The sequence below is a fragment of the Lolium perenne genome, chromosome 3 (assembly GCF_019359855.2).
Source record: "Lolium perenne isolate Kyuss_39 chromosome 3, Kyuss_2.0, whole genome shotgun sequence".
In the NCBI taxonomy this organism is placed as follows: domain Eukaryota; kingdom Viridiplantae; phylum Streptophyta; class Magnoliopsida; order Poales; family Poaceae; genus Lolium; species Lolium perenne.
In genome coordinates this window covers 70,071,736-70,088,429 of record NC_067246.2, presented here as the reverse complement: position 1 = coordinate 70,088,429, position 16,694 = coordinate 70,071,736, and the positions used below count along the sequence as shown (strand labels likewise).

At 45.5% G+C, this 16,694-nt stretch overlaps 1 protein-coding gene across 2 annotated transcripts; it reads left to right on the top strand.

Moving 5' to 3' along the window:
* Nucleotides 1-7,845: 7,845 nt before the first annotated feature.
* LOC127341557 (protein TWIN LOV 1) lies at nt 7,846-12,020 on the top strand. Of its 2 annotated transcripts, XM_051367424.2 has the most exons (8): nt 7,846-8,541; nt 9,048-9,065; nt 9,887-10,094; nt 10,184-10,248; nt 10,981-11,060; nt 11,151-11,206; nt 11,385-11,448; nt 11,707-12,020. In XM_051367424.2, exons 1-8 carry the CDS (start codon nt 7,980-7,982, stop codon nt 11,860-11,862), a joined length of 1,209 nt encoding a protein of 402 aa, XP_051223384.1. In that variant the 5' UTR covers nt 7,846-7,979; the 3' UTR covers nt 11,863-12,020. The 2 variants fall into 2 exon arrangements, with proteins under 2 accessions (XP_051223384.1, XP_051223385.1); XM_051367425.2 differs by lacking the exon at nt 9,048-9,065.
* The last annotated feature ends 4,674 nt before the right edge of the window (nt 12,021-16,694 follow it).

The window sequence follows — 16,694 nt, the reverse complement described above, 5'->3', positions numbered from 1 at the left end:
TCGCTCAGGCGAAGGCGTCAGCGACGCGGAGGCTCGACAGCGCTTCCACCGGGAGGAAGCCGACACCGTCCGCCAGGTCAGGGAGTACGAGGCGGCCCGCCGGGAAGCCCGCGTTCGCCGCGTCAAGCTCGAAATAGTCGAGCTTGACAAGGACGATGCGTGAAAATCTTCCACGCCACCGACCATCTCCGCCAGCACCGGCACTGTAGGGATTCGTTGCATAGAAAACAAAAAAAATTCTACCGCGAGAACGCAATCCAAACCAAGATGCAATCTAGAAGACGGGAGCAACGAGGGGATGATCGAGACTCACCCTTGAAGATTTCCAAAGCCTACAAGAGTAGGCTCTTGTTGCTGCGGTAGACGTTCACTTGCCGCTTGCAAAAGCGCGTAGAAGATCTTGATCACGGTGCCACGATCGGGCAGCACCTCCGTACTCGGTCACACGTTCGGTGTTGATGAAGACGACGTCCTTCTCCCCGTTCCAGCGGGCAGCGGAAGTAGTAGCTCCTCCTTGAATCCGGCAGCACGACGGCGTGGTGGCGGTGGCGATGGAGAACTCCAGCTGAGCTTCGCTAAGCTTTGCGGGAGAGGTGGAGGAGAGGGGGGCGTCTAGGGTTTGGGAGAGGGGGAGGTGGCCGGCCACTATGAGGGGGTGCGGCCACAATGGCTTTGGTGTGGCCGGCCCCCTCCCCTTGCTCCTCATTATATAGGTGGTACCCCCAAGTGTTGGACTACAAGTCGACCCCAACCCAAAACCTTCCATGTGTAGGGAAACCTACCCAAGGTGGGACTCCCACCTCAAGTGGGATTCCCACCCTTCCATGAGGGGGGGTGGCCGGCCACCTAGGTGGAGTCCACCTTGGACTCCCCCCTCTAGGGTTGGCCGGCCATGGGAGGTGGAGTCCCTTCGGGACTCCGCCTTCCAAATTGATTTCTTCCGGACTTTTCTAGAACCTTCCATAAAATCTTCCGGATCATTTTAAATCTTATAAAATGACTTCCTATATATGAATCTTATTCTCCGGACCATTCCGGAACTCCTCGTGATGTCCGGGATCCCATCCGGGACTTCGAACAATACTTCGAACTCCATTTCATATTTCAAGTTCTACTATTTCAACATCAAACCTTAAGTGTGTCACCCTACGGTTCGCGAACTATGTGGACATGGTTGAGTACTCTCTCCGACCAATAACCAATAGCGGGATCTGGAGATCCATAATGGCTCCCATATATTCAACGATGACTTTAGTGATCGAATGAACCATTCACATACGATACCAATTCCCTTTGTCACGCGATATTTTACTTGTCCGAGGTTTGATCATCGGTATCACTCTATACCTTGTTCAACCTCGTCTCCTGACAAGTACTCTTTACTCGTACCGTGGTATATGGTCTCTTATGAACTTATTCATATGCTTGCAAGACATTAGACGATATTCCACCGAGAGGGCCCAGAGTATATCTATCCGTCATCAGGATGGATAAATCCCACTGTTGATCCATATGCCTCAACTCATACTTTTCGGATACTTAATCCCACCTTTACAACCACCCATTTACGCAGTGGCGTTTGATGTAATCAAAGTACCTTTCTGGTATAAGTGATTTACATGATCTCATGGTCATAAGGACTAGGTAACTATGTATCGAAAGCTTATAGCAAATAACTTAATGACGTGATCTTATGCTACGCACAATTGGGTGTGTCCATTACATCATTCATATAATGGTATAACCTTGTTATTAATAACATCCAATGTTCATGATTATGAAACTAATCATCCATTAATCAACAAGCTAGTTAAGAGGCATACTAGGGACTCTTTGTTGTTTACATATCACACATGTATCAATGTTTCGGTTAATATAATTATAGCATGGTATATAAACATTCATCATAAACATAAAGATATATAATAATCACTTTTATTATTGCCTCTTGGGCATATCTCCAACAGACACCGCCGCACGCCATAGGTCATATAGGCCGCATTTTGCTTAGCTAGGTTGCGCTTGCCGGTGTACCAGTAATTACGTTTTCAATTTTAAGAACTATGTACGTATGTATGCTCAATCGGAGCATCTATGTCATCTAGAACTATGATCATCGCTAAATTTTACCCGCGCCATTTCGAATTTCTGAGTTCAACGCCACTTCGAATTTCGACAGAACTCGCGTTTTCGGTGCACTGAACTCAGCGTTTTCAGTTTGCATTTTTTCGGGCTCTGTTAGAGATGCTCTAAACCCTTTCCCTCTAGATTGGATATAATGTGTTTCTGCAACTCTGCCGGCTCACCGGTGCTAAGGATGCATAAGGTAGATGAACAATAAAGTCGTACCAAATGTGAAAGAGCTCTTTATTAATCTTTCCGTCAACTAATGTCAACGGATACGTATAATGATTGAGCTCTTTCTATATATATGCTAAATGGATAGATGGACAACACTTAATGTTAAACGTGGGGGACAGACTTAGCCTAGTCGTATGCACCAAAACGGGCCACAGCGGAGGCCTAAAGTTTCCCAAAACTTCTCATATGTATTATCCGTATATTCATGTCTCAAAACTCTGAAAAACCCAGTGAAAAAATATGGAGAAAAGTACATAGTATACATTGCTATGTTGCACGATAGTATACATTGCTATGTTGCACGAGTTGGCTCAACCTCATGGGAGAAATTTCATAAATACTCACTTGAGGGAAAAAGAGTAAAATTCACTTAATCAGTTAAGTACTCAGTCATCGGGATCAAGATGTCAGTGACGATTTTGTGAAGATTCTCCCCTAAACCTTGCATCTCCCTAAGTCTCATCATACCGATTTCACGAACACATCTCTCGATTGATGACTTAGTGAATAAACCAGCAAGATTTTCACACGACTAAGTAATTTGCAATTCATGTGCATAGAAGAATTTGGGGTTTATATGCTTCGTAAGGTTGCTCTTCATATAACCCGTCTGGACTTATGCAACACAAGCGGTATTATCTTCGTAGATAATGGTTGGGGTTTGTACGGTGTTCAACCCACATGTCATTTGGATGTGGGCGATCGTCCGTTAAATCCAAACACATTCACGTGATGCTTCATATAGTGCTATGATTTTCGAGTGGTTCGTCGAAGTTAACACAGGAGTTTGCTTAGACGATTTCCAATAAACCGCAATTAAACCACAAAGCAAAACATATCCAGTCTGTGACTTGGACGTGTGCGGGTCCAAGAGGTACCCACCATCAGCATACCCTATGACTGATAGACCTTGATTCCTTCGATAAAATAAGTCAAGATCTTTAGTTCCTTGCAGATAACGCCTTTTCATTATCTCTTGGTAGGCTCAGAATTGTACCTAGCAAGCAAATTGAAGGCGGATGCATTATCTGGTTGTCTACAATTTGCGAGGTACATGAGTATGCCAATTGAAATCAAGTAGGGGAATTCTAGTCCTAGAATTTCCTCCCCCTCTCCCTTAGGTCTGAACAGGTCCTTGTCTTGCTGCAAAGATCTTCCGGTCATCAGGGTCTTAGAAACATACACATGTTTAAACTCAAATATTTCCAACAACTTTTGGGTGTAGGTCGACTAGTGCACGAGAATCCCAGCGGGGGAATGCTCAAGTTGCAGACTGATACGCGTACAACACGCGTCCGTTGGGAACCCCAAGAGGAAGGTGTGATGCGTACAGCGACAAGTTTTCCCTCAGTATGAAACCAAGGTTTATCGAACCAGTAGGAGCCAAGAAGCACGTTGAAGGTTGATGGCGGCGAGATGTAGTGCGGCGCAACACCAGGGATTCCGGCGCCAACGTGGAACCTGCACAACACAAACCAAGTACTTTGCCCCAACGAAACAGCGAGGTTGTCAATCTCACCGGCTTGCTGTAACAAAGGATTAGATGTATAGTGTGGAAGATGATTGTTTGCGAAAAAGAGAACAAGATTGCAAGAGATTGTATTTTAGTATAGAGAATTGGACCGGGTCCACAGTTCACTAGAGGTGTCTCTCCCATAAGATAAACAAAGCATGTTGGGTGAACAAATTACGCTTGGGCAATTGACAAATTAAGAGGGCATGACAATTCTCATACATATTATGATGAGTATAGTGAGTTTTATTTGGGCATTACGACAAAGTACATAGACCGCTATCCAAAGATGCATCTATGCCTAAAAAGTCCACCTTCAAAGTTATCATCCGAACCCCTTCCAGTATTAAGTTGCTAACAACAGACAATTGCATTAAGTATTGCGCGTAATGTAATCAGTAACTACATCCTCGAACATAGCACCAATGTTTTATCCCTAGTGGCAACAGCACATCCATAATCTTAGAGATTTCTCTCACTCCCCCAGATTCACGGAGACATGAACCCACTATCGAGCATAAATACTCCCTCTTGGAGTTACTAGCATCTACTTGGCCAGAGCATCTACTAATAACGGAGAGCATGCAAGATCATAAACAACACATAGATATAAATTGATAATCAACATAACATAGTATTCTCTATTCATCGGATCCCAACAAACACAACATATAGAATTACAGATAGATGATCTTGATCATGTTCGGCAGCTCACAAGACCCGATAATTAAGCACAATGGGGAGAAGACAACCATCTAGCTACTGCTATGGACCCATAGTCCAGGGGTAGACTACTCACACATCACTCCGGAGGCGACCATGGCGGCGTAGAGTCCTCCGGGAGATGATTCCCCTCTCCGGCAGGGTGCCGGAGGCGATCTCCTGAATCCCCCGAGATGGGATTGGCGGCGACGTCGTCTCTGGAAGGTTTTCCGTATCGTGGCTCTCGGTACTGGGGGTTTCGCGACGAAGGCTATTTGTAGGCGGAAGGGCAGGTCGAGGGGCATCACGAGGGGCCCACACCACAGGTCGGCGCGGCCAGGGCTTGGGCCGCGCCGCCCTATGGTTTGGCCACCTCGTGGCCCCACTTCGTCTCCTCTTCGGTCTTCTGGAAGCTTCGTGGCAAAATAGGACCCTGGGCGTTGATTTCGTCCAATTCCGAGAATATTTCCTTACTAGGATTTCTGAAACCAAAAACAGCAGAAAACAGCAACTGGCACTTCGGCATCTTGTTAATAGGTTAGTTCCAGAAAATGCACGAATATGACATAAAGTGTGCATAAAACATGTAGATATCATCAATAATGTGGCATGAAACATAAGAAATTATCGATATGTCGGAGACGTATCACAGACCCAAGCATATTTTGTTTTTTCCTAAGTCCTTCATCTCGAATTCCAACATCAGGTAGGAACTCGCTTCCTCAATATCATCAGGTGTACCGATTATATTCAAATCGTCCACATATACCGAGATAATACATAAACCATCGCGTGATCTCTGTATGAAAACACATGGGCAATCTTCATTGCTCGTGTAGCACTTCTGATGAAGGCAATCACTTAAACGATTATACCACATCCTAGCAAACTACTTAATTCCACACAATGACTTCTTAAGTTGAACATTGTATAAATCTCTGTTTTCTCTATCTTGATTCGGGACAGGTATACTTCCGGTACTTTCATTTATATGTTTGAATCCAAGTTACCATAAAGATAAGAAGTGACAACATACATAAGTTTCATGTTTAAGTCCAATCGACTTCCATTGAGATCAAGTATCTATAGATAATTCCATCCATGACTGGGGAGTAAGTTTCATCAAAGTCGACACCTGGTCGTTGAGTGGAATCTTGAGCAACGAGCCTTGCTTTGTACCTTACTACTTCATTATTTTTGTTTCTCTTTCGAACAAAAATCCACTTATGGCCAACAGGGAGAATGTGGGGAGGAGGTAGACAAACAGGTCCAAACACCTCTCTTTTGTTAAGAGATAATAATTCAACAGTTATTGCCTTCTACCATTCATTCCAATCCAACCTTTTCTTACAATTAGCGAGCGTGTTAGGCTTTAGGTCAATATATATGATTGATGGCTCAAAGTCTACCACAAGTGAAAGAGCCATTCCTTCGTGGGATAGGTTCGGAGAAGAAGGTGAGCCTTCGTGGCGTTGAGAAATCCTTCGTGGGATCTCCACCTCTCCAAACGTGACGTACCTTCTTGCAAAGGAAGGGAACACGGGAATACATCTTCGTCTCCTCATGCTTTTAGTTATTCCTAACCGAACTCTTTACGTGTGCTATATATCATGTGAGAGCCTTCGTGCTTGAGATACTTATATTATCATCTAGGGTGCCTCACCTAGTTTGCATTAGGCTCACCTTTATATTCCGCAAAGCCTAATATTGCAAAAAAGAATTAAAATTTATAGAAACCTATTCACCCCCCTCTAGGTTTACCATCTCTGAACTTACAACAAGTATCAAACCCAAGATGTTACAGCGGGACGGCGATGATGACGATACTGGTGGTGAAGATGATGGTGATGATGATCCCGATGAAGTTCAGCTCGATGGCGGTGACGATGGCGACGATTTCCCCCTCCTGGAGGGAATTTCCCCTGCAGAATTCTGCCTGTCGGAGAGCTTTTCATTCTCTCTGGTTCTCCGCCCCGTAGCGGCGACAGAATATTTCTGTGGTTGCTCTCTCGATCTTAGGTTTCTCGGGGGGTTGAAATACGCGAGGGGGCATCGTTAGAAGTGGGCCAGCGCGCCCAGACCATGCCTAGGCGCGACCTGAGGCTGGCCCGCGCCTAGGGGTGGCCTGACCCCCGTCAGGGCCCATCTCGGCCTCCCCTTCTAGCTTCCTCCATCATCTGGCAAAATAGGATTTTCTATATATCCTCTGGGAATTGTTGTTCTTCGGAAACATGGTGTCTTGACGGTCCTTTTTCCAGCAGAATCCTGACTCCGGTGGTTAATTCTCCAATAATCATCAAACATGCAAAAATAGATGGAATGACATAAGTATGACCTCCAAATATGAAATATATCGATGAATAACAGTAAATTACGATATAGAACAGTGATGCAAATTGGACGTATCAGACGCCATCATCAACGACGACCAGAAGAAGGATCCAAAAGAGACGACAGCCAAGAAGAAGGAGGCGAGGGCCCGGGCGAAGGCGGAGACGCAACCGGCGTACATAGACGACGATGAAGACACCAAGGACGACTCGTCAGAGGGGGACACAAGCTCGTCCGATGTGATGAGTTCTTCTGAAGAGGTGACGAGCAGGAAGTGCCTCCGCGAGGATGACGAGGTGGGACCCTCTAAGAAGAAGTAGTAGATTGTTCATATAATTTGTTTATAAATTAGTTTGAGCATCTATTTTTGCAGTTTGTATGTCAAATTAGTTTCAAATATTGCACTACTTTGTTTGGTGAGTTCGGCAGAGCACATGGCCGGCCTCGCCGAACAAAATGCGTCGGGCCGCTGGGCTATTGCCCGGTGGGTGCAAACGGACATCGTTAGTCTGGCAGTCATTTCGGTGTTTGTGGTCGGACGAAAACGAACACGCGTGGCCACTTTCGACGTCAGGAATACATCGGACGGCTGGAGATAGTTTATGGCGCCACTTTAAGGTCCAAACTATCTAGGGCCGCTGGTTAAGCAGGTGGCGGGACATAGCACATGGCGTCCCCACGGATTGAGTAGTGTGGTGGCCGTGCTGAAACAGGAAAGGAGGAGCAAGGCGCGGACGAATCGCCACGCCCCCGGGAAGAGATAACTCGCCAGGGGCCCCACTATCCCGATCAATCATTGCGCCCACAGCTTCCCTCCGTCGGCTACCACTAGCAGCCTTGCCCTTGCAGTTGCACACCACATCACGCACAGTCACGTACACGCTCCGCGATTGGCGACAACACAAAACACGCCGAGTCGACGCGACAGAGCTCCAGCCTCCAGCTCCCCAACCCCAACACCGCCCGCACCGCACACGATTTTACGACCCTGCCCCGCGCAGGCAGATCTTTTCCTCCTCCTCCTCCGCCTCCGCCCACCGATCGATCACGCCACCGATCCGCCGGGCGCGAGATGGAGACCTCGGCCGCGGCAGCGACGGCGGAGGAGGAGGAGCGGGGGCTCGCTGCATCCCTTACGGCGCGGTACTCGGACTGGGTGGCGGAGGAGCTGGACGAGCTGGGCGGCAGCTTCCTGCTCACGGACCCGGCCATGCCGGGCCACCCCATCGTCTACGCCTCGCGCGGCCTGCCCGCGCTCACGGGCTACCCGCGCCGCGCCGTGCTCGGCCGCAACGCGCGCCTCTTCCAGGGCGCCGCCACCGACCGCGCCGCCGTCGCCGGCCTGCGCGAGGCCGTGCGCGCCCAGCGCGCGCACCACGTCGCCATCCTCAACTACCGCCGCGACGGCTCGCCCCACTGGGTGCTGCTCCACGTCGCGCCCGTATTCCACGCCGCCGACGGGACGGTGCTCCACTTCCTCGCCGTACAGGTGCCCATCGCCGCAGCGCCGCGACGGGCCGCGTGCCGCGGACCCGCGCTGTTCGCGGCGTGCCGGGAGGAGGCTAGGGTGGAGGAGGAGCTGCCCTGCGCCGCCACCCACGCCGGGGAGGTGTTTGTGGATATCGATAAGAGAGGTCAGTTTCATTCGACGTGCTGCTCTTACTCCTACTGCTATTTCGCGCTACTATATATTGCTCCACAACAGCCGCACTGAGCAGTGAACCAAACATTAATTGCACACAAGCGAGCTGGTAATTTATACCATGTGCCCTACCGTGTCTTCATTTGGAATGTACTGCATATGCCGTATACTGCCTATGCGTTGAGTCAATTAATTTGAAATGGAGGCAATATCTAGACAAAGTTGAGTCAATTAATTTGGAACAAAGGTAGTATACGCAGTATGATCTAAACACGACTGGCATCACGTTCCTCACGAACATGGCCTCACTTGATTTTTTTTTGAAGCTTCCTGCTATGGTAATTGTACTCTTATCCTTCAGTATAGACAGCCAAATAAGTAGTAGGTGATATATATGACTGTTCAGTAGTATGGACTCTTTTTTGAGCTCTTCATTCCTTCTTGGTTCCAACTTTGATTATAATGGTTACACTAGTCTTGTTTCTTTTACCATTCCAGGTTTGGAGACAACAAGATGTAGGTAAAACTTCTGGATTTAGTAGATTTTTTTGTGTATGTCAGTCCTGTATGTGTGGTGTTGGATCTTTGCTATCAGAAACTGAGCAGACTGTATTAATCAAAACAAAAAAGTTACAACAGAAGCATCCATTTCTGCTTAGAATTGAATTAAAGGAGAAATGAGGGGCGCACACAACTTATTTTTGTAGGTCCAGGCTATAGAGTAATGTTGGGGCAGACTAACCCAACGCATACTGTAGTTGCTATAATGTATTAGAGATATGAAGACATGACAATGATTTCAAGGATAAGATTTTGAATTGTATGTTAATAAATCCCTTTCAAACATATGTGCATATGTATTTTAGTATTGATCAGTACAATTAAAGGGGAAATAAGAAGCCCACACCTCTTATTTTGTTGGTTCAGAGTAATGATGGGGCAGCATACTTTAGTTGTTATACATGTATAAGAAATACGAGGAACATGGCTATATTTTCAGGGATAAGAGTTTTATTTGTACATCAATAAATCTCTTCCAAATATATGCATATGTATTGTAGTATCTCGGTGCAACTGCGGTGGAAATTCAGCTAATTATTTTAATTAAAATTCAGTTTAGGCAGCTAAAATATGCACCTCAATTCTACCCTGATTACTTTCATGGTAGTTCAGTGAGTCCCGGTCTTGCAGAATATGATGCCCTCCGCCAATTTGGATTCAGGGTTCACATTTGACCTGGCATTTGCACATTATAATTTCCTCTCCCACAAAAGACATCAAATAGGTGGTAAACAAAGCAGAAGTTCTAAATATGTTGTTCTAGCTTGCTGTTGCAGGGCTGGAGGCCGAGGAACCTCGTGTAGCTAGCGATTGTGATAAAGAGAAGGCTTTGAGCACAGCTAGTAGCATCTTCTCTGCACTGAACCGCTATAGCAAACTAACTGGTTTAGTGGTTTGTGGGAAGAGATGTGATTCTGTTGGTATCCCGGCACTCAGCTCTTCCTTAAATCTCTCTCTCGGTAGAATCAAACAAAGCTTTGTATTGTGAGTTATTTGCAGATTCTTGATCATTTGTTTACGTAGCTCACGCCTGCTTTATTAACTCACTGCTGTCTGATTTTTTAATTTTACAGGACTGACCGCCATTTGCCTGACATGCCGATAGTCTACGCTAGTGATGCTTTTCTATCACTAACAGGTGGTTATTATTTGATTTTTTATCATCAGAGTTGTCTGAACTTCTATGAAGTAATGCATTTGATTCCAGTTAGCAAAAAGATATGGTGTGAATCTATTTATGATAAGTACAACTTATTTTCATATTTTTGACAGTACAAGTCCTCATTTCCTCTTGGCTCAAGTGACTGAAAATGTTTATAATCTGAAAATAGTGGGACGTTGTTTGTTTTGGCATGTTGTTCATATGCTGTGATATGAAATGCATATATTTACTCAAGTGCAACAGACTGAATCCTGACATGTTCTTGATTTAGTATGGGCATGATTGATGGGTAGCATTTATAATTCCTGTCTAACATTGTGTTAGGGATGCAAAGAAAACTTCCTCCTGTTATATGAATAACTTATTTAGCTCCTCGCAACACGTAGCCGCTGAATCCTGATGGATTCTTGGGTTATGATGTGCAATTTTAATCTGTTGGATTTGTAGCTGCCATCAAAAACTATATTAGGAAACTGGTGATGATATTTGATGGTGAACTGGCACTTATTTATGGCTTTGTGGCTGTTACATAATGGGTGTGAGTAGGAAAATATGATAAAATTAAAATCATAGGGTATCATTGAAAAAAAAATCTAATAATGGCACAATCTTGCCTTTTCTTTTTCTATGAAATATTGACCCTGAGAGGATCACAAATCTTTTATAGGCAAGGTACTTTTACTGTTCTAATATTTTTTACTCATTCAGGTTACTCTAGAGAAGAAATATTGGGCTGTAACTGCAGATTCTTAAGTGGTCCAGACACCAGTGTGGATGTTTTAGAGGAGGTAGGACCAGGATTTCATAGCTTGTCTCATCGCATATTCTTTAGGAAATAAGCTCACTTGTCAAATTCCTATTTGAAATCGGATGCACAGATAAGTCGGCATATTTGTTGTGAGCAGGCTTGCACAGTACGTCTACTGAACTACAGGTGCACATTCGCATACTATCTTTGTTTTGTACTGCCTCTGTTCATAAAGATAAAGATGTTTTGGGAGTTCAAATTGAACTCCCAGAACATCTTATATTTAGGAACGGAGGGAGTAGTTAACTGATTGAGGCTGTGTAATTTTTTTAACATAACTCTTATTTCTTCTGTTTCCTATCAGGAAAGATGGGAGCACATTCCGTGATCTGCTACAAGTATCTCCTATTCGAAACGCATCGGGCAAGGTTGGTTTACATCCTTTTCAGGTCTTTCCTGGAAGCCATGGTGCTTCTTATGCATCTGCTTTGTATAATGCTGAACTGAACAATACCACAACATAATTGCTTTTGTGGTAAGCCTATGCTATTTGATTCATGATCTTCTGAACTTTCAAGTTGAACAGATTAATAAAGTATTTGAACTTTCAAGTTGTATTGACTACAGGTAGATATACTGCTCTTACAGTACATGCAAAACCTTCTGACTTACAGTTGCATATTCAGGTCGCATTTCATGTGTGGGTTCACCTTGATGAGAGCGCGAAGTGTGATTTTAATGGGTTGACCCCTGAGATATGGCAGCTGGGTGCTGTTGGTGCGGTGAGGGTTGCAGTCAGAAGCTTGTCTGCGTCAGGTAGCCTGTTGAGACCGGCCCAATAGTGTTTTCCGATTTTTGCCACGTCCGTGTTTGTATGTAAAGTAATTGCTAAGCAAAAGAGATTATAGTGCATATCACAGGAAAAATGGCAGGTAAATATGTGAAGTTGTGACTTTGTAATCATGCAGAATGAATGGAAATGAGGGAAATAGTTCAAGTATTTCCTTGATTTCATAGTTCATTCCCAAGTTTTCCATACATCGAAAAGAACTTCCTCTTTAGCTAAGTTGGCAACCTGGACTGCACAATTCTGTACAATCCTGCACTATGGCATATTGTCGAGAGATCGAAAAAACATTGTTCCTGAATCAATAAAGCGCTCCTCTGCAGAGAAAGAGAAGGCTTCTCTTTTGCAAGGAAACAAAGTCCAAATGGCCTGGGGTATTTTTTTTGAGATCAAGGCCTGGGGGATTTGACCCAGCATATGGGCCTGCGCTGGTATTAGTCCTGGAACTCGAGCTGAGCTGAGGCAGCTCGGATCGACTCCCGCTCGGTCAATTAGCGAGTTAGCTCGACCCGATTTATTTAACAATAGAGTTCAGATTTAGAACTCGGTTCGCAAAGCTCACGAGTAGCTTGCTAAAATCTAGTAGAAGGAAAATGTATAATATATGATGCATTTTTTTTAAATTATTTGGGCATAAATGATACACAATAATTATTACTATATATATAGTATCACAATAATACAATCAGTAAACCACAACAATCAAAACAAGAATAATATTGGCAGATTATTAGACGCATCATAAAAAATATTAATTGGAAATATTGCAACGCACGTCAACAAATCACGAATGTACCTGAGTTATCATATAGCTTAAGTAGGCTTGGACCAGGCCACTTGGGCTGAATTAGCTTCTTTGGCAAGATTTCACAGCCTAATTTTAATTTTACCGAACTAAACGAGCTACTCTCAAGTTAAGTGAACTTGGTTTGTTTACTTTAAACTCGTTTAACGATAAAATCTAAAACTTGGCTTGACTCACTATACATCGAGTTCGATTTGAGAGGAGTCTAGTAAAAAATTACTCGTTTAGCTCACGAGTTTTAAGTTCTAATTTCAGGACTACCCGGTAATTATACCGTCTTGTCATGTGAACTTTCATGTAAACTTCTTAGTGTGAATTTGTCATGTGAACTTACATATAAAAGTTCGTAGTGTGAATACGTGAAGTGGTGGTGACCTTGCAATTATGAAGAATTAATGAAGGAGAATGAGGGAAACAGCACCAGCATTTTCTTGATTTCATAGTTCATTCCCATATTCTCCATACATCAAAAATTACTTCTCTTTAGGTAAGTTGGCAATGCGGACACTACAATTCTGCCGTCCGGCATTTTGCCAAGAGATTGTAACAACATATTTAATGAATCAATAAAGCTCCTCTTTGGAAACACAGGAAATGAAGACAATTTCTCGTTTCCAAGGAAAACAAGTCATACAGGTGGATCCTCCGGATCTAAGGTTGTGCGGGCTGGGATAGAAAAAAAAAAAACCGCGCCGCCAGACAGAGGCAGCGACTTGGGTGGGGACTCCCCCCGCCGCCAGAGGTCCCGCTGGGCAAGGCCCGAGCGGCGGCGGGGATGTCTGCGCACGCGGCAGTCTTCCTCGGCTTTGGCGACGGTGATGTGAGGCTTGGTGGTGATGCAGCGACGAGGAGTTGCGGGATCCCACCGGCGAGCGTGCATCGGCGACAATGAAGTTGTTCTGGCCTCTTGGTGTCAAAGGTGCTCCTGCTGTGTGGCTTTGGGAGACGGGCCTGCTTGGGCCCATATGGGCTTGGGCGGGCTTTGGCTCTGGCCCCGACAGTAGGTTGGCGCGCTGGCGCCTGGTGATGTCGACAGCTTGGCACCATGGCGATGCCGGCGGCCGGCTAGGCGGCTGGATCACCCCGTCCAGCCCATCTCGGATGGACCTGCCTAATAAAGGAGGCTGACCTAGGGTTCCTCTTGGGCGAAGGTTGAGACTTTCCCGAGCCCGATCCTTCTTGATCTGGCCGGAGTGGTGAGTTATGGAAGACTCCACCGGTGAATGTAACAGTGCATTATGCTTGGAGTTTGCTGGATTGGGTGGTATTCGGTCGTGCGTATTCATGCTTTTATTCTAACCTTTTGGTTCTGGAAGGAGCAACGCGAAGCTCCGCTCTTTGTTGTCATCAGGTGACATTTTGGTCCATGGTGAACTCAAAATTGGAGAATATCATGAATGCCGGATTGGAAAACTGACAATGGAGGTTCAAGTCTCCGCGTTGTTGAGGTATTTGCTTGGTGTTATGGGTTTCGCAACATCAGTATGCAAGTAGGGGCGGCAGCACATGTGAAGCTCAATGTCTTACATTTCATGGTAAAAATTCAAGGTATGATCTTAATTGGTTGTGTCTAGCAATGATCTTGTTGAAGGTATTGTTTTGAGAGTAAAGACTATCTCCAGGTGAAAACCAAAGATCTTTAATCGGGCGACGACCTCTCTTGTGCACCGTTCCCTTCTTATGGCCCTTTCTTTTGGTGAGTCTAGAGTTCAGGTGTTTGTATTATTGCTGCTAGGGCTAGAATTTCCTAGGTCTTTTATTTTCTTAGTTTTTTTTGGCTATGTGCATCCATACTATCATTAAAGTATTACGTTGTTGCAGAGACAACGTATATTTTGTATCTCTTGGTATTATAATATTTCTCTTATCTAAATAAAAGGAAAACAAGTCATGTGATTCAACCTAGAACTGAGCAATTCCCTTCTTGTAGGCGTCGCTTTTAGAGAGTTCGGAGTTCAGGTGTTTGTATTGTTGCTACTAGAGCTAGAATTCCCTAGCGGGTCTTTTGTTTTCTTAGTTTCTTTTCCTTTTTTTTAACTGCGTGTATCCGTATTGTTATTAAAGTATTATGTTGTTGCAGAGATAAGGTGTAGTTTTTTTAGCTGGAGATAATATGTAATTGGTATCTCTTGATATTAACATATTTCTCTTAATTAAATAAAAAAGGAAAATAAGTCATGCCAGGCGGGATTCGACCTAGAACTTAGCAGGGGCTTGCCTCCAATAATTATACTATCTTGTCTTGTCATGTATCCCTCCGTTTCATATTAGTTGTTACCGTTGAGATATATGTAAGAACATCTTCAGTCGCGTCCCCAAATCATCTTCCAAACAACGCCGAATCGAGCGTTTGGCGGACGTGTTTCGTTCGTGCCGCATCGGGGACGTCGCTCCGCAGCTGCGTCCCCCAAACGCGCTCCCAAGACTTAAAAAATAATTTTAATAGATAGAAGAAAACTCTGTACTAATATTTAAATCGGTGCAACATAAACAAATTACATATAAAAACTTCAAAAAACATAATCAAACTACATATAATTTTTTTAAACTATCACTTCTTCTTCTTCTTTGATGGCTCCGCCTTGTCGTCCTCATCACGGTGGCACTTCCTGCTCGTCACCTCTTCCGAAGAGGCGGTGTCGGTCGACGCGTCAGAGGAACTTGTGCCCTCCTTGTCATCGACGGTGCTCGTCGGCTGCGCCTTGGTCTTGGCCTTCGCTTTCGCGTCCGCTTCCGCCTTTGCCCTGGTCGCCGCCGCCGTCGCCTCCTCAGACCCTTCCTCCTCCGCCTCCTCCTCCACGGTCTGCCATTCCTCCGTGTTGTCCAGTGGCGGCAGGGAATCATTGCCGTTGTTGGGCGTCCGGACTCTGTCCCACCAATGGTGCCATCCTGGAGACTTGCCCTTGCTATGTAGCTCATCGTGAGAAGATTGGATGAATGGCGGCCGGTTGAAGATCCGAAAGCGCCTATGTACGGGTCTTATTGAGCGCGGATGAACGGTGGCAGAAGTCGAAGAGAGCGGCGGTTGCTCTTCCGAGGAGTTTGCTCTTCATTCCAGCGGTTGTCGCGTCGGTCGAAGCGGTTTCCAATGCGATGGTTCCCCTTCCCGGCAACTGCACCGTCGCTACATATGCGGCGGTTGAGCATCGGAGCCGCTGACGCGTCGGGCCCACGCCTCCTCGCCTCTCATTTCGTTGTGTCCGGTGTACCCGGAGCGTCCCCTGTGTAGCGGAAACGGGCTCAAGACGCTGGACACCGTATTGAGCCGCGCCAGATAAAAAGGACCTTTGGGTCGCGCGGTTGAAAACGGTTTTTTGTCCGGCGCACCTCAAATTCCTTTGGAGGACGGTTTAGAGAACACGACTGGAGATGCTCTAAATTTTGAAACGGAGGCAAAAGCTTTGGCTCATCCATAAATACTCTGTATAGTTTTTGCATAGATAAATCTAAATCTGAGCAAACTTTAATGTGAACCCGTAGAGTGAATTCCACTGGATTGAGGAATTCGAGTGGATTTACAGATTCTGTTTGCCTCTGAAAGGAAGATGCCTCATAGTCTTGGCTATCGGTGAGCGGACTGAGCCTGGCCAGTCCGAAAACGACCTTCGTCCCGCTGCGTGTTTTTGTATGTAAGCTCCAACAAGGCAACAATGCTGTCCTAATCTGACCTTATCTCAACCCTTGTGCCAGATACGCAGGCACAATGTAGCCACTTCAGGCGTATTCACACGCAGAACGGTTAGCCCTCCAAAAAAATCCCATAAACGACAGGCGACAGTAGCAAGAATGTTAGGCCGATGGAAGCACATCCACGAACGTTCTCGTCACCTCTCTCGCGACTTGCCGCATCGATCGTCACCTGGCTCATCTTGCTTACGGTATGCATTGAGAGTAGTTCCAAACCGAACAGACTGCAAGAACCTTCGTCCGTAGCCTGTGGGATAGGGAATGCAGAAAGGCACAGTACTGGACAAGCATATGTACCGAAACGCCAATTTGGCTCAGCAGGTGCATATGGATTA